The following is a 27867-nucleotide window of genomic DNA, read 5'->3' as shown; positions in this document are numbered from 1 at the left end:
GATGTAGATGTAGATGTAGATGACATAGATCAGTGTTTCTCTCCCCAGGCGCAATCTGCTAAGACAGCTACAATAACAAAGACTCAGAAAACACAACGACCAATTTCTGTTTACAAAAAGGCATTTACTTTCCACATGATGCCATCATTTATTACAGATGCCATAACATCACATATTAACCCAGCTTCACATAATGACCCTGATCTACTGCTACACAAAGTACGCTGCCAAGGCAGCCATCTTGTCTTTAGGTTTCTTTTCCCTGCGTCCTCTGCCCCTGCCCCGCCCCCCTCGCCGTGCACCCCCGCCGCGGGTCATGGAGGGGTGTCTCATGGTGGCGTGTTTGAGTTCAACCAGGTCCTGGAAGACTGGGTCGCAGAACACACAGCCGCTGTGCTGCGTCTCTCCGTCGGGCAGCGGGGAGCGCGTCTTGTTGAAGTCCACCGCTACCAGGGACGCTTCACATGCCTCACAGCTCTCCTGGGTTACCTAGGAGATGAGGGGGTGGGGGGGGTGAACACAGCAAGAGGAGACGAGGGAGGGAGGGGGTGAACACAGCAAGAGGAGGGGAGGGGGGTGAACATAGCAAGATGAGGGGAGGGAGGGGGGGGTGAACACAGCAAGAGGAGGGGAGGGGGGGGAGGGGGAGTGAACACAGCAAGAGGAGACGAGGGGTGGGGGAGGGAGGGGGGAGTGAACACAGCAAGAGGAGACGAGGGGTGGGGGAGGGAGGGGGAGTGAACACAGCAAGAGGAGACGAGGGGTGGGGGAGGGGTGAACACAGCAAGAGGAGACGAGGGGTGGGGGGGGGTGAACACAGCAAGAGGAGACGAGGGGTGGGGGAGGGGTGAACACAGCAAGAGGAGACGAGGGGTGGGGTGAACACAGCAAGAGGAGACGAGGGGTGGGGTGGGAAGGGGGGGGGTGAACACAGCAAGAGGGAAGAAAGAGAGAAAAGAGAGATAACTGTTATAAGGGGCGGCAGGCAGCCTATTGTGTTGGCCCAGTAACCCAGTAACCCAGTAACCCGAATCCCCGAGCTGACATGGTAAAAATCTGTCATCCTGCCACTAAACAAGGCAGTTAACCCCACTGTTCCTAGACCGTCATTGTAAAAAATAATTGATTCTTAACTGACTTGCCCAGTTAAATAAAAGGATAAATAAATAATGGAATATAAATATAAATCAAATAAACACTGTGAAAAATGCAAATGAGGTTTATGAGAATTAACAATGAAAACAACTAAAGTCCTCTTCCTGCCTACCTGCACCCTGTGTGCGTGTTCAAAGAAGTGCACCATCACGTTGCACCTGTTGCAAGCCATCTTCCACTTGGGGCCAGAGGTAGGGTCCAAAACCAGCACCCCGCCCTCACACTCCACACACTGACCAATACCCAGAGAGTTGAGACTGTGCTGGCAGGACGGGTGGGTGCACTCATTACATCCCATACCTGGGAGGGAGGGAGGGAGGTGAGAGAAGGGGTGGGGTGGGATGGGGGAGAGAGAGATGAGGAGGGGAGGGGGAGAGAGAGATGAGGAGGGGAGGGGAGAGAGAGATGAGGAGGGGAGGGGAGTGAGATAGGGAGGGAGGGGGAGAGAGATAGGGAGGGAGGGGGAGAGAGATAGGGAGAGAGATAGGGAGAGAGATAGGGAGGGAGATAGGGAGGGAGATAGGGAGGGAGATAGGGAGGGAGATAGGGAGGGAGATAGGGAGGGAGATAGGGAGGGAGATAGGGAGGGAGATAGGGAGGGGGAGAGAAAAACAACAAGGAAAGGTTGGAACATCAGTTTACTTCCTGAATTGAAATTGACCCCAAACCCTATAAACTCTATAACGACCAATCACTCACCACCCACACACTCCCCTCACCTTTCTTCATGTCCCTGAAGGGGGGGTTGCTGAAGCAGTAGGGACAAAGGGGGTAGCTCTTCCCCCTGGATCCAGAGGTCCACAGCACCAGCTCAAACTCATCCAGTGGGCAGCGCAGCTCCTTGTACAGTTTGATGGCTCCGTTCTGAGGCAGGCTGTAGGTCTCATCACACCCAGCACAGTGCAGCCGGCTGGGCTTGGCCTGGGAGAAACAATCCATCATTAGCGTGGGACAATTGGTTCCACTGTACCGTGCAAGTTATATCAAACACTCCTAAAGTAGACATACCAGGAAACTGACAAGAACACACACACACACACACACACACACACACACACACACACACACACACACACACACACACACACACACACACACACACACACACACACACACACACACACACACACACACACACACACACACGAATGCTCTAGCACTGATGCTCCATTCAGAGGGTGAATGGGCAAGACTAAATATTTAAGTGTCCTGTAGAACTCTTTCGACAACTTTTCGAGTCCATGCCCAGACGAGCCTGTTCTGAGGGGAAGGGGGAAGGGGTCAATACTCAATATTGGAAACGGGCGGCAGGGTAGCCTAGTGGTTAGAGCGTTGGACTAGTAACCGGAAGGTTGCAAGTTCAAACCCCCGAGCAGACAAGGTACAAATCTGTCATTCTGCCCCTGAACAGGCAGTTAACCCACTGTTCCCAGGCCGTCATTGAAAATAAGAATTTGTTCTTAACTGACTTGCCTGGTTAAATAAAGGTTAAATAAAAAAGTTTTGTTCACTCAGTGTGAATAGAATGTCTTCTCTCTTTGGAAGACTTGAGGAACTCAATGAAATGCAAAACAAAAGGACACACACACACAGCGACCGCACGGTTGTGTGTGCGTCCTTGTGTTGAGGTTAAGATGCTTTGAGATGGGACTGCACGCACACACAGTGACCGCGTCCCTTTCTAGGTTCTAATAGATTGTGTTTTTCTAAGAGATTGTCAGTTTCTGGCTGAAATAAGATTCCCTCAAGGTTGCTCTAATGTGCAAAATATTTCAAATCAACATTTTGTGATATGTAACTTTTAAGGAGGACCAAAAGGCTCCTGAACAGCTTCTAACCCCAAGCCATAAGATTGCTGAACAATTAATAAAATGGCCACCGGATGACCCCCCCCCCCCACCCCTTTAGTACACTGCTGCTACTCTGTTTATTATCTATGTACAGTCACTTTACCCCCACCTACATGTACACATGACCTCAACTAACCTGTACCCCCGCACACTGACTCAGTACCGGTACCCCCTGTATATAGCCTCCACACTGACTCAGTACCGATACCCCCTGTATATAGCCTCCACATTGACTCTGTACCGGTACCCCCTGTATATAGCCTCCACACTGACTGTGTACCGGTTCCCCCTGTATATAGCCTCCACATTGACTGTGTACCGGTACCCCCTGTATATAGCCTCCACACTGACTCTGTACCGATACGCCCTGTATATAGCCTCCACACTGACTCTGTACCAATACCCCCTGTATATAGTCTCCACACTGACTAGGTACCGGTACCCCCTGTATATAGTCTCCACACTGACTAGGTACCAGTACCCCCCTGTATATAGCCTCCACATTGACTCTGTACCGGTACCCCCTGTATATAGCCTCCACACTGACTCTGTACCGATACCCCCTGTATATAGCCTCCACACTGACTCGGTACCGGTACCCCCTGTATATAGTCTCCACACTGACTAGGTACCGGTACCCCCCTGTATATAGCCTCCACATTGACTCTGTACCAGTACCCCCTGTATATAGCCTCCACATTGACTCTGTACCGATACCCCCCTGTATATAGCCTCCACACTGACTCTGTACCGGTACCCCCTGTATATAGCCTCCACATTGACTCTGTACCAGTACCCCCTGTATATAGCCTCCACACTGAGCCTCCACACTGACTCTGTACCCCCTGTATATAGTCTCCACACTGACGGTACCCCCTGTATATAGCCTCCACATTGACTCTGTACCGACACCCCCTGTATATAGCCTCCACATTGACTCTGTACCAGTACCCCCTGTATATAGCCTCCACATTGACTCTGTACCAGTACCCCCTGTATATAGCCTCCACACTGACTCTGTACCGGTACCCCCTGTATATAGCCTCCACATTGACTCTGTACCGGTACCCCCTGTATATAGCCTCCACACCTGACTGTATGCCTCCACACTGACTGGTACCCCCTGTATATAGCCTCCACACTGACTCTGTACCGGTACCCCCTGTATATAGCCTCCACACTGACTCTGTACCGGTACCCCCTGTATATAGTCTCCACACTGACTAGGTACCGGTACCCCCCTGTATATAGCCTCCACATTGACTCTGTACCGGTACCCCCTGTATATAGTCTCCACACTGACTCTGTACCGATACCCCCTGTATATAGTCTCCACACTGACTCTGTACCGATACCCCCTGTATATAGTCTCCACACTGACTCTGTACCGGTACCCCCTGTATATAACCTCCACACTGACTCTGTACCGGTACCCCCTGTATATAACCTCCACACTGACTCTGTACCGGTACCCCCTGTATATAGCCTCCACACTGACTCTGTACCGACACCCCCTGTATATAGCCTCCACATTGACTCTGTACCGACACCCCTGTATATAGCCTCCACACTGACTCTGTACCGGTACCCCCTGTATATAGCCTCCACACTGACTCTGTACCGATACCCCCTGTATATAGCCTCCACACTGACTCTGTACCGGACACCCCCTGTATATAGCCTCCACACTGACTCTGTACCGGTACCCCCTGTATATAACCTCCACATTGACTCTGTACCGGTACCCCCTGTATATAGCCTCCACACTGACTCTGTACCGACACCCCCTGTATATAGCCTCCACATTGACTCTGTACCGACACCCCCTGTATATAGCCTCCACATTGACTCTGTACCGGTACCCCCTGTATATAGTCTCCACACTGACTCTGTACCGATACCCCCTGTATATAGTCTCCACACTGACTCTGTACCGGTACCCCCTGTATATAACCTCCACATTGACTCTGTACCAGTACCCCCTGTATATAGCCTCCACACTGACTCTCCACCCCCATTCCACATTGACTCTGTACCGACACCCCCTGTATATAGTCTCCACACTGACTCTGTACCGGTACCCCCTGTATATAGCCTCCACATTGACTCTGTACCGACACCCCCTGTATATAGCCTCCACATTGACTCTGTACCCCCTGTATATAGCCTCCACACTGACTCTGTACCAGTACCCCCTGTATATAGCCTCCACATTGACTCTGTACCCCCTGTATATAGCCTCCACACTGACTCTGTACCAGTACCCCCTGTATATAGCCTCCACACTGACTCTGTACCAGTACCCCCTGTATATAGTCTCCACATTGACTCTGTACCCCCTGTATATAGTCTCCACATTGACTCTGTACCAGTACCCCCTGTATATAGCCTCCACATTGACTCTGTACCCCCCTGTATATAGCCTCCACACTGACTCTGTACCAGTACCCCCTGTATATAGCCTCCACATTGACTCTGTACCCCCTGTATATAGTCTCCACACTGACTCTGTACCAGTACCCCCTGTATATAGTCTCCACACTGACTCTGTACCAGTAGCCCCCTGTATATAGCCTCCACATTGACTCTGTACCCCCTGTATATAGCCTCCACACTGACTCTGTACCAGTACCCCCTGTATATAGCCTCCACATTGACTCTGTACCAGTACCCCCTGTATATAGCCTCCACATTGACTCTGTACCGACACCCCCTGTATATAGCCTCCACATTGACTCTGTACCGACACCCCCTGTATATAGCCTCCACATTGACTCTGTACCCCCTGTATATAGCCTCCACATTGACTCTGTACCCCCTGTATATAGCCTCCACACTGACTCTGTACACGTGGGTCTTTCTGTCTCTCTCTCTGTCCTTCTCTGCCTCTACCCCTCTGTCTGTCTCCCCCGCTCTCCCCACGTCACTAGACCGGTACACGCCACTCTGGGGACACGTCGTCCATAGCAACATGCAGACGCAATCAGACTAGAACATGAGGGACTACCTGGTCCAATGACAAAACGCTCCTTCTTAGGTTTTCCAATTGCAAAACGTTTTGTAACAATGTCCCCTAATGAACCGGAAGGACCCTGATGAATAATACATGCCTCTATGACTTCCTCAGTTGAAGTGGCTTATTTTCATTTAAAAGCTCCCTTTTCTGGTCCCTTTCCGCCGAAGGCCGTAACTCGGCCACCAAACCGGTAGAACGGGGTACGGAGGGTGGGGGGGGGATTAATGCTTGCTGGCCACGTGTCAGAGAGAGTCTAGTGCCTTCCCGTAGAGGAGAGTGGGATAAAGTTGAGCCATCCTTGTTTCTAAGAAACCACAAACAAAATGTATAATCTGACCAAATATTTAAGAAAGAGGTCATCTTTTCATGGAGTCTGTGAAGGAAGAAACCACATGGAAAAAGCGAGTTAAATTCCAAAAGAAACTGATTTTCACCAAGTCAAATGAATATATTGAGGTTTCATGATGCTTGTATCATCTAAACCGAAGTAGATCATTGTTTTATTGTTATACACACATCAGTCGGGGGCTCTATAACCTTCAACAGCATGAAAGTGAATCATTGTGGATGTGTGGGTTGAGCCAATCATTGCAAGGCCGTATCTCTAGGATATTAAGTAACAACAGGGCCTTGCCTACGTTAAGGGTTAAGTGCTTAAAAAAAGGAGCAAAGTGTTTGTTAGGTGTTAAAAGATGCTTAAAATTATTAAAAAGACAAAAAAGAGATTGTGTTGAATTGTGTTTTGAAAATAAAAATAGAAAAAGGTTTTAAAAAGGTTGTGGTAATATTTCATTCAGTACAGAAATGTGTACGCAGCTCAACCTACCCTGTCCCGCAGCTCAACCTACCCTGTCCCGCAGCTCAACCTACCCTGTCCCGCAGCTCAACTTACCCTGTCCCGCAGCTCAACCTACCCTGTCCCGCAGCTCAACCTACCCTGTCCCGCAGCTCAACTTACCCACAAGTGGCCACTTTTTTGGGGGGTTTAGTCGTTTTCAAAATTGTAACATTTACATGAATTCTGATTATTTCCAGGGATACACAACATCCTGAAATATCTAGAAATAAAACTATATGGTCTGTTGACGGAGTGATGTTGAATGTAAATAACGCCTCAACTTATGCCACTCTCCCCGACAACCAAAGTGTGTGTGTGTGTGTGTGTGTGTGTGTGTGTGTGTGTGTGTGTGTGTGTGTGTGTGTGTGTGTGTGTGTGTGTGTGTGTGTGTGTGTGTGTGTGTGTGTGTGTGTGTGTGTGTGTGTGTGTGTGTGTGTGTGTGTGTGTGTGTGTGGATGGATGTGTGTGTGCGTGCGTGCGGATGTGTGTGTGCATGTGTGTAGATGTGTGTGTGTGTGTGTGGATGTGTGTGTGTGTGTGTGTGTGCGTGTGTGTGTGTGCGTGTGTGCGTGTGTGTGTGCGTGCGTGGCAGTCATCTAATTTTGGCACTTGCCCTTTCGTTGTTGAAGGCAGTCAAGAGATTTTGAACTTGACTCTTAAATGAAGTTAAGTTTCCACAAAAATGTTTTTAGTTGAGTATTCCCTGTTTTGATTGACCATCCCGTCCCCTTACTGGGTAAACCTGTATCTATTTAGAAATAAGAGTGACACTGCATCAATGGCTAGTTGGCTACTTTCTCAAACTTTCAAATCCCAACGTAGCAGAAGAGTAACTAGTAAGTAATCACTATATATTCCACATTTTGCCAAAGTAAAATAATTGTAAGCATAGCACATTATTATGTAACCAAATTAGTAGTGTCCTAGCATGGATAATTATAATAATTTACAGTAACATACCAGTATGCTACTTAGCTGAAGCTTTTAGCCAAAAGCTAGCGATGCTAACATCACACTCGTCCAACAAGTTTTACCATAGACAGACACGTCACAAGGGGCTATAAAGCTGAAGCATCCTGGGGTGGAAATTCTACCCATGGGACAGTTGAAGTCCATCTTAAATTAATCATTGTATATTAACAGCAAGCTGGAGACGTCACAGTCAAACAGCTGCATAAAGAACCGGTCTGTCAGGAGCTCCAACGGGGCAGTCCCGTTAGTTCCCTTATATACTGGTTACAGACACGTTACGTAGGCATGGTTCATAGGTTTGGTTCTGGCATGTGTCTGGCACCGTCTCCTATCTTAACTGATAGAACATATTCTGGGCGTTCTGCCAGATGGTCCCAAGGAGGGGGGTTATGTCTTTACCAAGCACAGGCAGGAACCAAGGATTAATTATGACACGAAAGACAAGATGAACATTTTCAAGGCGGTCTCTTCACACAATAGAATGTTTTCTCACCACCAAATACGGTGGTGAGAGGAAGTCCAGTCGCGTGTATTGGGAGAGGATGGAACTCAAGATTCACATTCTCATTGATTAAACATCTGATCTCAATAAATGTTTCTGTTCCCAAAACTAAAATCTGTAAGGAACACAGTGTGCTAAGTTTTATATAGAAGAAAAAAAGTGTTGTTTAGAAGGAATGCTAGGTCAAATTGAGTTCACTTCACAGAGGAGGCAATCCCTAACGGATATATGTAAATACATGCTACGATGCGCCAATAGCATCTCGCTAGCTCGTACTTGGCATTGCCTACCCTCCTTTCCGCGTTCTGCCCACTATGCTTCATTTGCTTCTACTGTAAACATGACAGAGATGAACTATCTTGGTTAAAAAATATCTTTGCTGTTACCATCCCTGACCTAGCTTAGGGTTAATGAGACACCGGTAACCACTCGACTGGCTTAACTGCTGCTCTTTAGTTACTTTTATTTATTATTTCTTATCCATATTTTTTTTAAACTGCATTGTTGGTTAGAGGCTCGTAAGTAAGCATTTGACTGTAAGGTCTACACCTGCTGACTGGCAGGCTCTCTGACTGACTGGATGACTGACTGGATGGCTGCCTGGCTCTCTGACTGACTGGATGGCTGGCTCTCTGACTGACTGGATGGCTGGCTGGCTCTCTAACTGACTGGATGGCTGGCTGGCTGGCTCTCTGACTGACTGGCTGGCCGGCTGGCTCATTGGCCGGCTGGCTGGTCGACTGGCTCTCTGACCGGCTGGCCCTCTGGCCGGCTAGCTCTCTGGCCGGCTAGCTCTCTGGCTTGCTCTCCAGCTGGCCGGCAAGTTTGTGATGTTTTTCAACGAGGGGACAAACTCAATAGGGGGGAGCGACAACTTTTCCACATTAGTGAAGGGGAGGTGGGTGATAGAGAGCAGGAGAGATGAGAGGGAAAAGAGGGAGAGAGAGTAGAGAGGTAGAGAGAAAAAGAGATTGAGAGAGAGACCTACTTTGGTGGCAGGATGTTTATGTTAAAGTCAAAAGGAAGTGTCTCCATGGTTGCACCGTTACAGAAAACCGCTAGTCTGTAGCTGCCCAAACCATTCAAAACTAAATACCTATATTTTACCAGAGCTGCATTCTTTCTTTCTAGCACAGATTTGCGGGACGCTCTTAAAGGGGAACACCCAACGTAATCACAGTAAGGAACTATGAAAATAGTTCACATAAACCATTTAGATCAATTGAAAAGGTTTGTCACGGAAATCTTCTTTACAGCGTCCTTTAAATCCTATGTATAATTATTAAAATAGATGATTAGCAGTACAGATCAGATGGTGATTACCAGTACAGATCAGATGGTGATTACCAGTACAGATCAGATGGTGATTACCAGTACAGATCAGATGGTGATTACCAGTACAGATCAGATGGTGATTACCAGTACAGATCAGATGGTGATTAGCAGTACTGATCAGATAGATGGTGATTAGCAGTATTGATCAGATGGTGATTAGCAGTACTGATCAGATAGATGGTGATTAGCAGTATTGATCAGATAGATGGTGATTAGCAGTATTGATCAGATAGATGGTGATTAGCAGTATTGATCAGATGGTGATTAGCAGTATTGATCAGATGGTGATTAGCAGTACTGATCAGATGGTGATTAGCAGTACTGATCAGATGGTGATTAGCAGTACTGATCAGATGGTGATTAGCAGTATTGATCAGATGGTGATTAGCAGTATTGATCAGATGGTGATTAGCAGTACTGATCAGATGGTGATTAGCAGTACTGATCAGATGGTGATTAGCAGTATTGATCAGATGGTGATTAGCAGTACTGATCAGATGGTGATTAGCAGTATTGATCAGAAGGTGATTAGCAGTATTGATCAGATAGATGGTGATTAGCAGTACTGATCAGATGGTGATTAGCAGTACTGATCAGATGGTGATTAGCAGTACTGATCAGATAGATGGTGATTAGCAGTACTGATCAGATAGATGGTGATTAGCAGTACTGATCAGATAGATGGTGATTAGCAGTATTGATCAGATGGTGATTAGCAGTATTGATCAGATGGTGATTAGCAGTATTGATCAGATGGTGATTAGCAGTACTGATCAGAAGGTGATTAGTAGTACTGATCAGATGGTGATTAGCAGTATTGATCAGAAGGTGATTAGCAGTATTGATCAGATGGGGGTTGACCCAGTGACCTTTTGTTGTTGTTTTGTAACACTGACCTGAATGTACTTCATAAAGCGATGGCACTTGCCGCAGCGAGACAGGGGCTTGCCGGTGGCAGCGATGGGAGAGAAGGTCACCTCCATGAGCTCGTCCATACCTACAGGACAGATACATGGGTAGTTTACGCCATCCATTAGCTAGTCCATATCTACAGGACAGATACATGGGTAGTTTACGCCATCCATTAGCTAGTCCATACCTACAGGACAGATACATGGGTAGTTTACGCCATCCATGAGCTCGTCCATACCTACAGGACAGATACATGGGTAGTTTACGCCATCCATTAGCTAGTCCATACCTACAGGACAGATACACGGGTAGTTTACGCCATCCATTAGCTAGTCCATACCTACAGGACAGATACATGGGTAGTTTACGCCATCCATTAGCTAGTCCATACCTACAGGACAGATACACGGGTAGTTTACGCCATCCATTAGCTAGTCCATACCGACCTACCTATTGACTAAATTACAGTAGAGTATTGACTAAATTACAGTAGAGCATTGACTCTATTACAGTAGAGCATTGACTCTATTACAGTAGAGTATTGACTCTATTACAGTAGAGTATTGACTCTATTACAGTAGAGTATTGACTCTATTACAGTAGAGCATTGACTCTATTACAGTAGAGCATTGACTCTATTACAGTAGAGCATTGACTCTATTACAGTAGAGTATTGACTAAATTACAGTATTTGTGGTTGTTTTTCTTCGCTTTTCAATCACTATTCCCATCCGAGAGCACCTGTGGGTTTTATGGGGATACCTGAAGCGCTCCTGCTAGTTCCTTTTCAAGTGGAACTTCCTGTTGAAGATGTCCAGTGTGTGTGTGTGTGTGTGTGTGTGTGTGTGTGTGTGTGTGTGTGTGTGTGTGTGTGTGTGTGTGTGTGTGTGTGTGTGTGTGTGTGTGTGTGTGTGAGTGTGTTGTACTCACTAGCGATGGTGTCAAAGAAGTAGTGGAACTTCCTGTTGAAGATGTCCAGTGTGTGTGTGTGTGTGTGTGTGTGTGTGTGTGTGTGTGTGTGTGTGTGTGTGTGTGTGTGTGTGTGTGTGTGTGTGTGTGTGTGTGTGTGTGTGTGTGTGTGTGTGTGTGTGTGCGTGTGTGTGTGTGTGTGTGTGTGTGTGTGTGTGTGTGTGTGTGTGTGTGTGTGTGTGTGTGAGTGTGTTGTACTCACTAGCGATGGTGTCAAAGAAGTAGTGGAACTTCCTCTTGAATATGTCCAGTGTGTGTTGCAGAACCTGTTGGTAGTTGGCCTTGCCCTGAGCAATCAGGTTCAGCTGTTTCTCTACCGCACCACGGATGGTAGGCAGCACCAGCTCAGCATCTACACACACATTGCGGGGTAAATACACACACACACACATACAGAAACACATGGCCTAGAACGTACATGAAAATAAGTCCATTCTATCTTGTGCTAATGGCAAATGTAGGGTCCACCTGCAAGTGTGATGAGTGTTAAAAGTTAGTACTGACCGGTCTTGAAGAATATGTGCATCAGGACGATGCTCTCTCTCACACACACACACACACACACACACACACACACACACACACACACACACTGTCTTGTAATATGCATGCAGCAAGACGATGCACACACACACACACACACACACACACACACACACACACACACACACACACACACACACACACACACACACACACACACACACACACACACACACACACACACACACACACACACACACACACACCTGTCTTGTAATATCCATGCACCAGGACGATGCCCAGGTTGGTGGGTTTGAGCTTGCGTCCGTTCTCCACAGTCACATAATTCCTCTGAGAGATGTTGTTGATATGAACCGGGATACTGGCGTCAGTACCTGGAAGGAGGGATGGGGACACACACAGTATTCCACCGTGAACTTAATCCTAGACGGATATAATATGAATCAAAAACCCACAGCCTCATCGCGCGCACACACGCACACGCACACACACACACACACACACACACACACACACACACACACACACACACACACACACACACACACACACACACACACACACACACACCTATGCCGTGTTTCTCCATCAGTGTGATGAGGTCGGCCTCAGTAAGGTAGTCTGGAGGGCTGGTCTGCCTCTCCACTAGTTTAATCTCCTCCACTGTGAAGACATCTCCCCTCTCACACACTGGCATGGCCTCCTCTAGAGGGATACCCAGCCACGGCATCACCTCCGTAAAGCCTGTGTCCCAGTCACAACAAACATTTAGACATCTATTAGCATTATAAATAAATTGTACAATTTATAAAGCATTTCAACTATAGCTTAACATTTAGTATAATTTATAAAGATTTTAGACTACAGCTTATTAACATTTAGTATCATTTATGAAACATTTAGAAGGATTTATTAATGTCTTATTCATGAAAACGGCAACACTAATTAGTTGGTTGAACTTTATTAGTCATGTGTATCAGCATAACAATATTAGGAAACAAGACCAGAGGACAACAACAACAACAACAACAGTAAACAACAGGACCTCACCAGGCGATATGAGTGTCTTCCCACTGCAGGAGAAACTCTCGGAGGCGATGGTGAAGGAGATGGTTGTCTGCAGGTACTTACAGTCCTGGCTCACCGTGGCGATGAAGTGACGCACGATGTACTCATACAGACGCCACCCGTCACTTCCTGTTGGGGAGACAGGCAGTGGGTGTGTTCATTAGGTACCAAACGGAAGAAAACAGACTGAAACAGGAAGGCACTACATGGATTATTAGAAAAACACTTTTTTCAATATGAAACACTCGTTTTCATTTTCCTTTTACAGATACAGGAAAACCCACCTCAATCTTCTGAAAAACCTGGGATGGTTTTTATTTTTAAGCGGGACAATTACACAATAGTTTTATGCTAGACACAACAGAATTGATTTCCAAGAGGTTGTGAGTGATCCTGAACGGTCCATTCTCAGTCCTGACTTAAATTTGCTTGAAAATCAGAGACGTTTGAATATTCCTGTCCATCAATAATCCCCAACCAAATTGACTGAGTTTGAGCAATTTTGACACAAACTTTGGAAACATCTTACCCTAAAAGTTTGTCGAATCTTAAAAATGTTTCCAGCACGTACTAACTCTGGGGTACCGAGATCAAGACAACTTAATTTATCTTTAAAAAAAAAAACATTTTGGGATAAAATAAAAATATATATCATCTTTAAATGTACACGGACTGGTAAGGGAAAAAAATCTAATGTAATAATTTTTTTACATTTAATTTTAAGGCATCATGTAAAGTAATTATTATTACTATTATTATTAATCATTATGTAAAGACTGTGCAAGGTGTGTGAGAATGAAGGCAGCACAATGAGATGCCAGGGTCATGTTCATTAGGCTCCACATGGAAACAAACAAACAGGGAGGGACTACCTCAACCAAATTGTCCAATATGAAATGCTCATTTCCGTTTCCGTTTTTCTCCTCCAAGGACGTGCCCTAATGAACATGACCCTGGTGGAGACTGGAAAGTGATGGAGAGGGAGGCTAAAATAAGGAATCGAAGGACAGGAGGAGAAGAAGTAAAAAGGAAAGATATGTAGATATAGCAGGTGAAACATGACATGATACAAGGTAGCCTGGTTCCATGAATTGTTTGTGCTGGAGTCGGCAATAGTGAGGAAACACAAGCAGATGTTACCAGGCTAGTTTCAAGGTGCCACTACCCACCTAGCTCTCCTTCAGAGGCAGCCCTCATGGGGGTGATGGGAGGGTGATCTCCTGCGTCAGCTCCTTTCCTGGGACGGTTCAGCCCCTCTGACAGCAGAGCCTTCACCTAGAGGGGGATAGACCACGTCAAGGCTGGTTATCATAGTCTCAACGTAGGCTTGCTGCTCTGGGATCAGTTTCACTGTATTGGCTGGTTTTCATAGTCTCAACGTAGGCTTGCTGCTCTGTGTGTGTGTGTGTGTGTGTGTGTGTGTGTGTGTGTGTGTGTGTGTGTGTGTGTGTGTGTGTGTGTGTGTGTGTGTGTGTGTGTGTGTGTGTGTGTGTGTGTGTGTGTGTGTGTGTGTGTGTGTGTGTGTGTGTGTGTGTGTGTGTGTGTGTGTGTGTGTGTGTGTGTGTGTGTGTGTGTGTGTGTGTGTGTGTGTCCCAGTCTTGTTAGATGCTTTTCGCTACATTTTCAATTTATTTGCGAGGTAAGTTCAAAATTACGTAATTCAGGGCAGTATGCAATAACAATAACCTGAATTCATCACATGTTATGCATTAAATCAGTGTGAGTCCTTGTCTAGTTGATAGGTTTGTCCTCTTGTTAGAGTATACATGTTTTATCTGGGTGTGTGTGTTTGTGTGTGTGCGTACATGTCTTTGTATCGGTGTGTGTGTGTGTGTGCGTACATGTCTTTGTATCGGTGTGTGTGTGTGTGTGTGTGTGTGTGTGTGTGTGTGTGTGTGTGTGTGTGTGTGTGTGTGTGTGTGTGTGTGTGTGTGTGTGTGTGTGTGTGTGTGTGTGTGTGTGCGTACATGTCTTTGTATCAGTGTGTGTGTGTGTGTGCGTACATGTCTTTGTATCGGTGTGTGTGTGTGTGTGCGTACATGTCTTTGATACGGTGTGTGACCTCAGACTGCTTCCTAATTCCTAATTCTCCGCCAGTCTCTTAAAGTTCACACACTTTCTCCAGCCAATCTTACGCTTTTAGAATCTCCGACGCTGAGTTTGCAAGTGCACACTCCTGGAATAAGAGTTGGAGAAATAGTGGAAGCACACGCAGCCTCGGTGTCGCTCTGCTCTCACCTCCTGAGCCCAGAAGGGGTTGTTAGCCTGCTGTCTGAGTGTCCCCTTCAGGTCAAAGTTGTCGTGGTAGTGGTTGGTCTCAGTGCGGGGGTAGCTGATATAACCCTGGGTGTACAGACGCTCTGCTATCTGCATGGTGTGCTGTGGACCCATTCCTAAAATGGAAGAGAACACAGCACTTTCAATTCAGACTTCAGAGGAACAGTTGTAATACATTTGTGCCATCCTTGATGATTGTGAATGCAGTGTATCCACTTCTGAATGGCTGGGCTACTGGCTGAATGGTTTGACTACTGGCTGAATGGCTGGGCTACTGGCTGAATGGCTGGGCTACTGGCTGAATGGCTGGGCTACTGGCTGAATGGCTGGGCTACTGGCTGAATGGCTGGGCTACTGGCTGAACGGATGCTAATGTCTGTGCTGTGATTGGTGGTCTCACCTAGAGAGGAGCTGGCCACTCGAAGCATCTCCACGGTGTTCAAGGCCAGAGGTCTCTGCTTGGCCTTCTCCTTCTTACTCACCGACTCCACCTTCAGGACGGGAAGACAACTGCACCTTTTATAAAGGCGCTTTTTTGACTGCGTTTACACAGGCAGCCCAATTCTGATCTTTTAACCAATCATATCAGATATTTTGCCCAAAATTGGCTCACACATAGCCAATGCCTGTCACATTATCAGGTTTATCTCACAGGCACTTTTTTTTTTTTTAGGGTAGCCTAGTGGTTAGAGTGTAGAGGTGGCAGGGTAGCCTAGTGGTTAGAGTGTAGAGGTGGCAGGGTAGCCTAGTGGTTAGAGTGTAGAGACGGCAGGGTAGCCTAGTGGTTAGAGTGTAGAGACGGCAGGGTAGCCTAGTGGTTAGAGCGTAGAGGTGGCAGGGTAGCCTAGTGGTTAGAGTGGAGGGGCTGCAGGGTAGCCTAGTGGTTAGAGTGTAGAGACGGCAGGGTAGCCTAGTGGTTAGAGTGGAGGGGCTGCAGGGTAGCCTAGTGGTTAGAGTGTAGAGGCGGCAGGGTAGCCTAGTGGTTAGAGTGGAGGGGCTGCAGGGTAGCCTAGTGGTTAGAGTGGAGGGGCTGCAGGGTAGCCTAGTGGTTAGAGTGGAGGGGCTGCAGGGTAGCCTAGTGGTTAGAGTGGAGGGGCTGCAGGGTAGCCTAGTGGTTAGAGTGGAGGGGCTGCAGGGTAGCCTAGTGGTTAGAGTGGAGGGGCTGCAGGGTAGCCTAGTGGTTGGAGGGGCTGCAGGGTAGCCTAGTGGTTAGAGTGGAGGGGCTGCAGGGTAGCCTAGTGGTTAGAGTGGAGGGGCTGCAGGGTAGCCTAGTGGTTAGAGTGGAGGGGCTGCAGGGTAGCCTAGTGGTTAGAGTGTAGAGGCGGCAGGGTAGCCTAGTGGTTAGAGTGTAGAGGCGGCAGGGTAGCCTAGTGGTTAGAGTGTAGAGGAGGCAGGTAGCCTAGTGGTTAGAGTGTAGAGGTGGCAGGGTAGCCTAGTGGTTAGAGTGTAGAGGCGGCAGGGTAGCCTAGTGGTTAGAGTGTAGAGGTGGCAGGTAGCCTAGTGGTTAGAGTGTAGAGGTGGCAGGGTAGCCTAGTGGTTAGAGTGTAGAGGCGGCAGGGTAGCCTAGTGGTTAGAGTGTAGAGGTGGCAGGGTAGCCTAGTGGTTAGAGTGTAGAGGCGGCAGGGTAGCCTAGTGGTTAGAGTGTAGAGGCGGCAGGGTAGCCTAGTGGTTAGAGTGTAGAGGAGGCAGGGTAGCCTAGTGGTTAGAGTGTAGAGGAGGAAGGGTAGCCTAGTGGTTAGAGTGTAGAGGAGGAAGGGTAGCCTAGTGGTTAGTGTGTAGAGGCGGCAGGGTAGCCTAGTGGTTAGAGTGTAGAGGAGGAAGGGTAGCCTAGTGGTTAGTGTGTAGAGGAGGAAGGGTAGCCTAGTGGTTAGTGTGTAGAGGCGGCAGGGTAGCCTAGTGGTTAGAGTGTAGAGGCGGCAGGGTAGCCTAGTGGTTAGAGTGTAGAGGAGGAAGGGTAGCCTAGTGGTTAGAGTGTAGAGGAGGAAGGGTAGCCTAGTGGTTAGTGTGTAGAGGCGGCAGGGTAGCCTAGTGGTTAGAGTGTAGAGGAGGAAGGGTAGCCTAGTGGTTAGTGTGTAGAGGAGGAAGGGTAGCCTAGTGGTTAGAGCGTTGGACTAGTAACCGGAAGGTTGCGAGTTCAAACCCCCGAGCTGACAAATCTGTCGTTCTGCCCCTGAACAGGCAGTTAACCCACTGTTCCCAGGCCGCCATTGAAAATAAGAATGTGTTCTTAACTGACTTGCCTGGTTAAATAAAGGTAAAATAAAAAAAATTAAAAATGGTTCATTTTCATGCCAGCTAGCTAGGCTATACTCCTGTTGTAAAGACAAACAATGAGCTTAATATTAGGAATGCCGATAAATAGTAGGCCTAGCCTATAGAAAGCTGATGGGATGCTCCTATTTTTAGTAGAGGCCATCACTATGTTTTCTCAAGCAATTCCTTTAGAAATGTTGCACAACATGAACTCATGGGATCTAATGAAGTGTTTGATTAGATTTTCGATTACATTTGCATTGATGTCAGAGTGATTAAAGGGGCAATAGAGAGCGGAGTGCCAGGCAGTAAGCAAGTTTGGTAGGCTACTAACGACCATCAGAGGAACAGAGACAGAAAGAGAGAGAGAGAGACAGAAAGACAGAGAGAAAAAAAGACAGGAAGCTAGACAAGCAGAGAGACAGGCAGCTAGACAAGCAGAGAGACTAGCAGAGAGACAGGCAGCTAGACAGGTAGAGACAGGCAGCTAGAACAGGCAGAGAGACAGGCAGAGAGACAGGCAGAGAGACAGGCAGAGAGACAGGCAGAGAGACAGGCAGAGAGACAGGCAGAGAGACAGGCAGAGAGACAGGCAGCTAGACAGGTAGAGACAGGCAGCTAGAACAGGTAGAGACACAGGCAGCGAGACAGGCAGAGAGACAGGTCTTACCTTGGCCTCTCTGGAGGTCTTAGTCATGTTGACAAACATCTGTCCCACCTCTCTGTCAAAGACCCTCACCCTGTCCCAGTCCAGAGTCAGAGGAGACTCTTTCCCTTTGAAAACCTATAGAACAACATTACATTTATTATGTTAGACTAATGGCTCTTTGAGCACCTGTTTGGTTCTGAGAGTATCCGAGGTCATCTTTGGGTGTTGTTGAGGGAGAAGGGTCAGGATATAAAATATTTACTCAAAGAAGCACCCCATTCCCACATGAAACCCTCTGACAGGCTTTTTTGGGGGGAGCTCGCCTTAGCCTGTATGACAGTGGAGGCTGGTGGGAGGAGCACAAGGAGGATGAGCTCATTGTAATGGCTGAAATGGAATATATTGGAACGGAGTCAAACATGTTTTCCATATGTTTGATGGGTTTAATACCTTTCAATTTATTCCATTCCAGCCATTACAATGAGCACATCCTCCTATATCGCCATCCACCAGCCTACACTGCTGTAACACACAGTAGGTCTCTGGTTTGAGGGACTGGATCTAGGGTTAAGGTTAGGTTCGAGGTTAGGGACGAGGTTAGGGTCGAGGTTAGGGACGAGGTTAAGGTCGAGGTTAAGGTCGAGGTTAGGGACGAGGTTAAGGTCGAGGTTAAGGTCGAGGTTAGGGTCGAGGTTAGGGTCGAGGTTAGGGACGAGGTTAAGGTCGAGGTTAGGGACGAGGTTAGGGTCGAGGTTAGGGTCGAGGTTAGGGTCGAGGTTAAGGTCGAGGTTAAGTTCGAGGATAGGGTCGAGGATAGGGTCGAGGTTAAGGTCGAGGTTCGGGACGAGGTTAAGGTCGAGGTTCGGGACGATGTTAGGGACGAGGTTAAGGTCGAGGTTAGGGTCGAGGTTAGGGTCGAGGTTAGGGACGAGGTTAAGGTCGAGGTTAGGGACGAGGTTAAGGTCGAGGTTAGGGGCGAGGTTAGGGACGAGGTTAAGGTCGAGGTTAGGGTCGAGGTTAAGGTCGAGGTTAGGGACGAGGTTAAGGACGAGGTTCGAGACGAGGTTCGGGACGAGGTTCGGGACGAGGTTATGGTCGAGGTTAGGGACGAGGTTAAGGTCGAGGTTAGGGACGAGGTTAGGTCGAGGTTAGGGACGAGGTTAAGGTCGAGGTTAGGGTCGAGGTTAGGGTCGAGGTTAGGGTCGAGGTTAGGGACGAGGTTAGGGTCGAGGTTAGGGTCGAGGTTAGGGTCGAGGTTAGGGTCGAGGTTAAGGTTGAGGTTCGGGACGAGGTTTGGGTCGAGGTTAGGGTCGAGGTTAGGGTCGAGGTTAGGGACGAGGTTAGGGTCGAGGTTAGGGACGAGGTTAGGGTCGAGGTTAGGGACGAGGTTAGGGTCGAGGTTAGGGACGAGGTTAGGGACGAGGTTAGGGACGAGGTTAGGGTTGAGGTTAGGGACGAGGTTAAGATCGAGGTTAGGGACGAGGTTAGGGACGAGGTTAGGGACGAGGTTAGGGACGAGGTTAGGTTAGGGACGAGGTTAGGGTCGAGGTTAGGGACGAGGTTAGGGTCGAGGTTCGAGGTTAGGGACGAGGTTAGGGTCGAGGTTAGGGTCGAGGACGAGGTTAGGGTCGAGGTTAGGGGACGTCGAGGGGTTAGGTTAGGGACGAGGTTAGGGTCGAGGTTAGGGTCGAGGTTAGGGTCGAGGTTAGGGTCGAGGTTAGGGACGAGGTTAGGGACGAGGTTAGGGTCGAGGTTAGGGTCGAGGTTAGGGACGAGGTTAGGGACGAGGTTAGGGACGAGGTTAGGGTCGAGGTTAGGGTCGAGGTTAGGGACGAGGTTAGGGTCGAGGTTAGGGTCGAGGTTAGGGACGAGGTTAGGGACGAGGTTAGGGTCGAGGTTAGGGACGAGGTTAGGGACGAGGTTAGGGACGAGGTTAGGGTCGAGGTTAGGGACGAGGTTAGGGTCGAGGTTAGGGTCGAGGTTAGGGTTCGAGGTTAGGGACGAGGTTAGGGGTCGAGGTTAGGGACGAGGTTAGGGACGAGGTTAGGGAGGTTAGGGTCGAGGTTAGGGTCGAGTTAGGGTCGAGGTTAGGGTCGAGGTTAGGGTCGAGGTTAGGGACGAGGTTAGGGACGAGGTTAGGGACGAGGTTAGGGTTCGAGGTTAGGGACGAGGTTTAGGGAGGTTAGGGTCGAGGTTAGGGTCGAGGTTAGGGACGAGGTTAGGGACGAGGTTAGGGACGAGGTTAGGGTCGAGGTTAGGGTCGAGGTTAGGGTCGAGGTTAGGGTCGAGGTTAGGGTCGAGGTTAGGGTCGAGGTTAGGGACGAGGTTAGGGACGAGGTTAGGGTCGAGGTTAGGGTCGAGGTTAGGGACGAGGTTAGGGTCGAGGTTAGGGACGAGGTTAGGGACGAGGTTAGGGTCGAGGTTAGGGACGAGGTTAGGGTCGAGGTTAGGGACGAGGTTAGCCTTAAAGGAATACTTCAGGATTTTTTTTCTACATAGAATAATCCTGATGTATCTTTTTAAAGACTCGGTTTAGGGTTGGGGGCTCACCTTAGCCTGTATGACCCAGTAGGTCTCTGGTTTGAAGGACTGGATCTTGTCGTGGCGCTCCACACAGAAGCCCAGTGTGGGGGTCTGACATGGCCCAAAGGAGATCAGGGATGAGTCCAGGTTACCATATTTACCCTGGAAGTACTTGGTCTGGAACCTGGAACACATTACAAAAAACAGGATAGCACCACTGGCATCAGCATAGTTGGCACAATAACCTCAACATTGGCTGAATTAAAAATCAGTCAAACTCTGTGGCTCTTTCTCAACAACAACAAAAAAATCCTCTCTCCTCACCTTCATTGCACTGATCTGAAATAACTGACCAGGTGAAAGCCTGATGAGGGTAGGAGAGTCTAGGGTAGTGTAGTCAAGTATAGGAGAGACTAGGGTAGGGCAGTCTAGGGTAGGGCAGTCTAGGGTAGGGGTCAGTCTAGGAGGTAGGGGGGCAGTCTAGGGTAGGAGAGGGGAAGTCTAGGAGAGGGTAGTGGGAAGTCTAGGGTTGGAGAGTAGGGGGGTCAAGTCTAGGAGAGTCTAGGGGGGCAGTCTAGGGTAGACAGTCTAGATAGGGGGCAGTCTAGGGTGGGGCAGTCTAGGGTAGTGGGGCAGTCTAGGGTGGGGCAGTCTAGGGTGGGGCAGTCTAGGGTGGGGCAGTCTAGGGTGGGGTACGGAAGTCTGGGGTAGGATAGGGTAGTCTGGGGTATGGTAGAGCAGTCTGGGGTAGGGTAGGGCAGTCTGGGGTAGGGTAGGGCAGTCTGGGGTAGGGTAGGGCAGTCTGGGGTAGGGTAGGGCAGTCTGGGGTAGGGTAGTGCAGTATGGGGTAGGGTAGGGCAGTATGGGGTGGGGTAGGGCAGTATGGGGTGGGGTAGGGAAATCTGGGGTAGGGCAGTCTGGGGTAGGGAAGTCTGGGGTAGGGCAGTATGGGGTAGGGCAGTCTGGGGTAGGGTAGGGCAGTATAGGGTTGGGCAGTATAGGGTAGGGTAGGGCAGTATGGGGTAGGGTAGGGAAGTATGGAGTAGGGTAGGGCAGTATGGGGTAGGGTAGGGCAGTCTGGGGTAGGGGAATGTAGAGTTGTGTATGTTTGTGTAGGGTTGGGTAATGTAGGGTAGTGTAAAGCTGTGTGGGGTAGGTTTGTGAAGGATTGTGTAGGGTAGTGTAGGGTAGTATAGGGTAGTGTAGGGTTGTGTATTGTAGTGTAGTGTGTGTAGGGTAGTGTAGTGTAGGGTAGTGTGTATTGTAGCATAGGGTTGTGTAGGGTAGTGCAGGGTTGTGTATTGTTGTGTAGTGTAGGATAGTATAGGGTAGTGTATGGTTGTGTAGGGCAGTGTATTGTAGGGTTGTGTTGGGTAGGGTTGTGTAGGGTTGTGTAGTGTAGGATAGTGTGGTGTTGGGTTGTGTAGAGTAGTGTAGTGTAGGGTTGTGTAGTGTAGTGTAGTGTATTGTAGTGTAGGGTAGTGTAGTGTAGGGTAGTGTATTGTAGTGTAGGGTAGAGTAGTGTATTGTAGTGTATTGTAGTGTAGGGTAGTGTATTGTAGTGTAGTGTATTGTAGTGTTGTGTAGGGTAGTGTAGGGTAGTGTATTGTAGTGTATTGTAGTGTAGGGTAGTGTAGTGTAGGGTAGTGTATTGTAGTGTTGTGTAGGGTAGTGTATTGTAGTGTAGGGTAGTGTAGGGTAGTGTATTGTAGTGTAGGGTAGTGTATTGTAGTGTAGGGTATTGTAGTGTAGGGTAGTGTATTGTAGTGTGGGGTAGTGTATTGTAGTGTAGGGTAGTGTATTGTAGTGTAGCGTAGTGTATTGTAGTGTAGTGTAGCGTAGTGTATTGTAGTGTACCAGGTGAAGGCCAACTCTCTGTATATATATATGTCGTGTTGGAATGGGGTGTGTTGTCGGGTGGTGTAGTGTACCGGGTGAATGCACAGCCAATGCGCAGGTCCAGCTCCTGCCGGGCGTCTACGGACAGAGCTTCGTTACGGTTGGGCTCTCCCAGCTTATTCGTGGCTGCCCAGATGTCGGTGTCGGTGATGGAGCTGAACTTGGCTCGGTAGACGGTCCGTTCACTGCCGTACGGACGGTTCATCACCGGCTCAATGGCGTCCAGGACCTGGGAAAGTAACAGCCTTGTAATAACTGTTATGAATAAGCTTTAAGAAAACACTTTCCAACCTAGAGAGGGTGGGTTAAGACCAGCAGCAGAGAGGGTGGGTTAAGACCAGCAGCAAGGAGAGGGTGGGTTAAGACCAGCAGCAAGGAGAGGGTGGGTTAAGACCAGCAGCAAGGAGAGGGTGGGTTAAGACCAGCAGCAGAGAGGGTGGGTTAAGACCAGCAGCAAGGAGAGGGTGGGTTAAGACCAGCAGCTAGAGAGGGTGGGTTAAGACCAGCAGCAAGGAGAGGGTGGGTTAAGACCAGCAGCAAGGAGAGGGTGGGTTAAGACCAGCAGCAAGTGACACCTCTAGCACTGCAGTGCCTTAGACCGCCGAGTCACTCGGAAGGCCCTGCTGTAGTGACACAGCCTGGGATCGAACCCGGATCTGTAGTGACACATGCCTGGGATCGAACCCGGATCTGTAGTGACGCCTCTAGCACTGCAGTGCCTTAGACCGCCGAGCCACTCGGAAGGCCCTGCTGTAGTGACACAGCCTGGGATCGAACCCGGATCTGTAGTGACACAGCCTGGGATCGAACCCGGATCTGTAGTGACACAGCCTGGGATCGAACCCGGATCTGTAGTGACGCCTCTAGCACTAGAGAACGTAACGTTGAATTGGGGTTACCTCAAAGCAGATGTTCTCTCCCTCTTTGTCACAGTCCAACCACAAAACCACGTAGTCACATCCCTTGCCTTCAACCTGGAGAAAGACAGTGACAGAATTATTTATTTATTTTTTACAAAGGAGACCAATCAACTGATATAGAGGGGGCTGGAACAGCTACATGAACGATTGACAGGAAAACGACCCTGTTTCCAAAGGTCAAAACCCCTTCAGCTGTGACTAGAGACACAGACGAACCTGTAGGAACTTGACCATGTTGAGTTTGGGGTTGGCCTCCTTCTTCTCAGTAGGGGCTTTAGTGAAGAGTTCAGCTGGATCCACCTTGTCCCAGTTATTATACTTCCCTGAGAGAGGGAGAGGGGACAGAACAGGCACCGGAGTTATCAACTCACTCCCACTAAGATTTGAGACACAGATTGAATCCAGTCAAAAATGTCAGATTTAGCCTAAAATCAACAACAACAACAAAAACCTACCTATGAAATCCAAACTCATCACGTGCCCACACACTGATGTCATCTTAAAGCGCACGCTCTGGCCTGAGAAAGTGCCCATGTACTCGTGGACCGAACATGCTCCGTTGAGACCTTTACGACTGGAGCAGCTGCCTGGGGTTAAGAAGAGAAACATGAGGAGTTAAACCTGGATCTATGGCGTCTCCTAAATGGCACACTATTTCCTATTGGTTGGCACTATATATAGTGTTATGGTTCCATTTGGGACACACACACACCCAGTCAACATTGTAGACTATATACTCTGAACCACTTGATGAAAAGAACCAACAGAGGAACATTCAAAATCCATCCTTAAAATAGTGTGACTTGTAAAAGGTGGTAATTCTCCCAGACTACCCAAGATGACTACCCGAGGAGACTACCCAAGATGACTACCCGAGGAGACTACCCGAGGAGACTACCCGAGGAGACTACCCGAGGAGACTACCCGAGGAGACTACCCGAGGAGACTACCCGAGGAGACTACCCGAGGAGACTACCCGAGGAGACTACCCGAGGAGACTACCCGAGGAGACTACCCGAGGAGACTACCCGAGGAGACTACCCGAGGAGACTACCCGAGGAGACTACCCGAGGAGACTACCCGAGGAGACTACCGAGGAGACTACCGAGGAGACCCGAGATGACAACCCGAGGAGACTACCCGAGGAGACCCGAGGAGAGGAGACTACCCGAGGAGACTACCCGAGGAGACTACCCGAGGAGACTACCGAGGAGACTACCCGAGGAGACTACCCGAGGAGACTACCCGAGGAGACTACCCGAGGAGACTACCCGAGGAGACTACCCAAGGAGACAACCCGAGGAGACAACCCGAGGAGACAACCCGAGGAGACTACCCTTGTTTTAAAAAATACCTTTTGAGGACCCATCTCGTCTACATGTGACAAGATGTGAAAAGGAAAAGCTACCTAGCTGACTTGCCTTGGTCAAACTAATCAAATATTTTTGTAGAAATGTCACGACTTATTGAAAATACAGATTCAAACTATTTTGGGAGGTTATTTTACACAACAAAAAAACGGAAGCTAATAGCATGATTCAACTCTTATAAAAAAAAAGGATTTCAAAGTATATCAAGGCTAAACCACAGCGGAAACTCCATTGCCCTTCCCCTGACCCTGTCATGGGGCTCATACTACCTGAGCTAAACGCTACGTCGTGACGAAGTAAAGTTAATGACATGCCTCTCTCAAGGCTGAATGCTAATGCCGGTACATGCATGGTAAAGACCATGGTAATGAGAGACACAACAAGCCAGTGACTGAGTCTGAGTCATCTCTTGCTGTGAAGCTGACCCCCACCACCCTTACAATCCCAGGTGCATAAATACATCCCTGGTTCGAGACGATGGACATCAGCTCTGAACGAACCAAAGGGTACCAAGAGCAGCAGCAGCCGAGACAGAAAGCTACAGAAACACACAGAACAGCAGAGACAGAAAGAGACTCCAGAACCGGAAGCCAGAACTCACTCCAGAACTCAACATGCAACAGCTCCAGGTGAGATACAAAGAGATGCATAACAACAGAAGCTGTAACTAGCCAGTGGTACTCTCCAGGTGATGTGTGATCAGGGGCTAGGGACTAGAGCTAACTTTCACTATGACTGCTCTTGATTCTCATTGGCTATGCTGTGGGGCATAATGTAAAGACAGACTATGTGCTTTGATTTTCCTCCTTTGCTATTGGCTCATTCTTATAGCAGAGTATGAGCAACAGTTTGTTTAATTATTCGTTTGAGTTTTGATTAGAAGGGTTTTATGGTACAAGAGTTGAATGTAGCTCGGAATTTTCTGCCATTTGGACAAATTCCTTTTAACAGATTAAAGAGATGGTGAAAAAAAATAAAAGTAATTTAAGCTAAGGCTAGTTTTTGTCTTTAGTTGCACAGATGTAATGTTTACACCCTGGTGTTTTATATCCACTCAGCTTCAGCTGCCAGTAGCCTAATGACAGGACATTATATCATTAAACCAGAGACAGTATATCCCTGGGTTTAACAATGATATTCAACCCCCTTGTGTTTTCTGTTTTCAGCTCCAACTCAACATTGATACTCAAAAACTCTGTTTTCTCCCTGTGTGTGTTCTCCTATGCAGCACCTGCGTCTGCTACTCCTGTGCGTGCTGGCCCTGCGTCAGGGCCTGTGTGTGCCCCTGGGTGGCCAGTGTGTGGACGAGAGCTTCTGCACTAGCAGCCTGCAGGAGTACCACGCACAGCTAGTCAGCCTGCCCAACCGCCTTAACGAACGCAGTGTAGCCGCCTGGAACTACGTGTGAGTACCTTTACTGTACGGATGGACTGATTGGAAGAATGTATTAGACTATTAAGATGCATGTACAGCCACACACTTATGAGTGCTGAATCACCAATGCATCCTTGGATACTAGGCTTCGGAGACTGTGTGTAAATGCACGTTTCCATTCTAAGGAGATGTTCTTCTTCCTTCAATTGTGACTTGGTTCCGAGTCTGACAATCTTGTTGTTTTCTCTTCCTCCTTCCAGGGAGAAAATTGACTTGAACCGGGTGCCTCCAGTCCTTTATGAAGCCAACTGCCTTGAAAGCCACTCCTGTAAGGGTCTGGACAGCACCCTCGGGTTAGAGACCATCCCCATCAGCCTCAGGATGCCCGTGCTGAGGAAAAATCCCCGCTGTACCTCCTTCTCCCTGGAGTTCGAGCCCATCAATATAGCCTGTATATGCGCCACTTCCAGACAAAGTGGATTTCTAACCGATCGATTCTAAAATATTAAAAGTATTTATTTATTTTGGCTATAAATGTTGAGGCTATAAATTAGATTGAATGTGTGTTTTGAATGTATTTTTTTTTGACAGTAGGGTAAAGATTATTATTATTACTATTATTGTTGTTATTGTTGACATCACTCAGTTTAAGTTCCAACTCTCATGTTAGTTGTTTGCCACAATGACATCGAAAATGTATTGGTCAAGAAGAAGTCAATTGTTCCCTTATCATCTGCTAAAGGCTTAAAACAGACAATAAACTAATTTTACAGCACCAAAAACACGTGTTTCTCTGTTGCTTTACATGGAGTTAATCATATTAAATAAGGAGTTACTCACAAGATGAACGATAACTAACTACTGCTGCTGCTGCTGGCCTTTCCCTGGTACATTGTCGTTGATTCCTAGCTTGCTAGGTGTTTACAATAAGGAAGCTAGCTTGTTGCTTTAACATAGTAAACATTAGAGATCACTTACCTTTAGATAGGATTTTGGCAATTGACTGAGCCAACGACGGCTTCTCCGCCACCATCAAAACTGTCTTCATGACTGGAAACAACACAGCAACACTAAGTTATCTAGCCGGCTGAGAACAAATAGCTGCTATTTACAAAATGTAAATAACAAAATTATATTGAGATGTGATTATAAGTTCTAAGAAGCATAAGTGCCACGGAAAAGCTAATTGTCAAGTTAGTGGCGAGCACAAAAGAAACACAACGCCGCCATGACAGTTTCTAGATGCTCTTCCGGTTGAAAGTGTAACCTAACCGGAAGTAGATACGACATATTGGTAAATTGATTATCGGCTTGGTTCGGCTCGACAGAGCTGCAAACTCTCACGCATTGGCCGTGAGACACACGCGTTTGATCCTATTCTCACACTCACACCGCACACCTCTTAAATCTCACGCATTGAAAAGTACTGCTTTTATTTTTTCTTCATGAGTCCGTTGTATAGTCAGTGCGTTAACTTTTCA

General features: G+C 48.0%; 2 protein-coding genes across 2 annotated transcripts; one reads left to right on the top strand and one right to left on the bottom strand.

The window, feature by feature from the left end:
* Window positions 1-89: 89 nt before the first annotated feature.
* On the bottom strand, window positions 90-27652 carry top3b (DNA topoisomerase III beta). The gene is made up of 18 exons (XM_046348173.1): window positions 27365-27652; window positions 24098-24229; window positions 23859-23965; window positions 23622-23696; window positions 22755-22951; window positions 20851-21007; window positions 18322-18435; window positions 15799-15889; window positions 15360-15514; window positions 14291-14396; window positions 13104-13250; window positions 12624-12797; window positions 12299-12427; window positions 11752-11901; window positions 10565-10665; window positions 1875-2076; window positions 1268-1455; window positions 90-489 (listed from the first exon to the last, which is right to left on the bottom strand). Exons 1-18 carry the CDS (start codon window positions 27432-27434, stop codon window positions 211-213), a joined length of 2574 nt encoding a protein of 857 aa, XP_046204129.1. The 5' UTR covers window positions 27435-27652; the 3' UTR covers window positions 90-210.
* LOC124034699 (interleukin-17A-like) lies at window positions 25511-27131 on the top strand. Its single transcript, XM_046348174.1, has 3 exons — window positions 25511-25641; window positions 26241-26416; window positions 26647-27131. Exons 1-3 carry the CDS (start codon window positions 25627-25629, stop codon window positions 26885-26887), a joined length of 432 nt encoding a protein of 143 aa, XP_046204130.1. The 5' UTR covers window positions 25511-25626; the 3' UTR covers window positions 26888-27131.
* Window positions 27653-27867: the final 215 nt, after the last annotated feature.

The sequence above is a fragment of the Oncorhynchus gorbuscha genome, linkage group LG04 (genome assembly GCF_021184085.1).
Source record: "Oncorhynchus gorbuscha isolate QuinsamMale2020 ecotype Even-year linkage group LG04, OgorEven_v1.0, whole genome shotgun sequence".
In the NCBI taxonomy this organism is placed as follows: domain Eukaryota; kingdom Metazoa; phylum Chordata; class Actinopteri; order Salmoniformes; family Salmonidae; genus Oncorhynchus; species Oncorhynchus gorbuscha.
This window is presented reverse-complemented; position numbering and strand designations above follow the sequence as displayed.

Excerpts from the sequence above, each read along its gene's own strand:
- LOC124034699 (XM_046348174.1), top strand. Across the intron at positions 26,417-26,646 it reads GTAGCCGCCTGGAACTACGT|GGAGAAAATTGACTTGAACC; the intron begins GTGAGTACCTTT and ends TCCTCCTTCCAG.
- top3b (XM_046348173.1), bottom strand. The coding sequence starts at position 27,434 with ATGAAGACAGTTTTGATGGTGGCGGAGAAGCCGTCGTTGGCTCAGTCA. Across the intron at positions 15,890-18,321 it reads AGACCTCCAGAGAGGCCAAG|GTGGAGTCGGTGAGTAAGAA; the intron begins GTAAGACCTGTC and ends CCCGTCCTGAAG. Across the intron at positions 15,515-15,798 it reads AGTGGCCAGCTCCTCTCTAG|GAATGGGTCCACAGCACACC; the intron begins GTGAGACCACCA and ends CTTCCATTTTAG.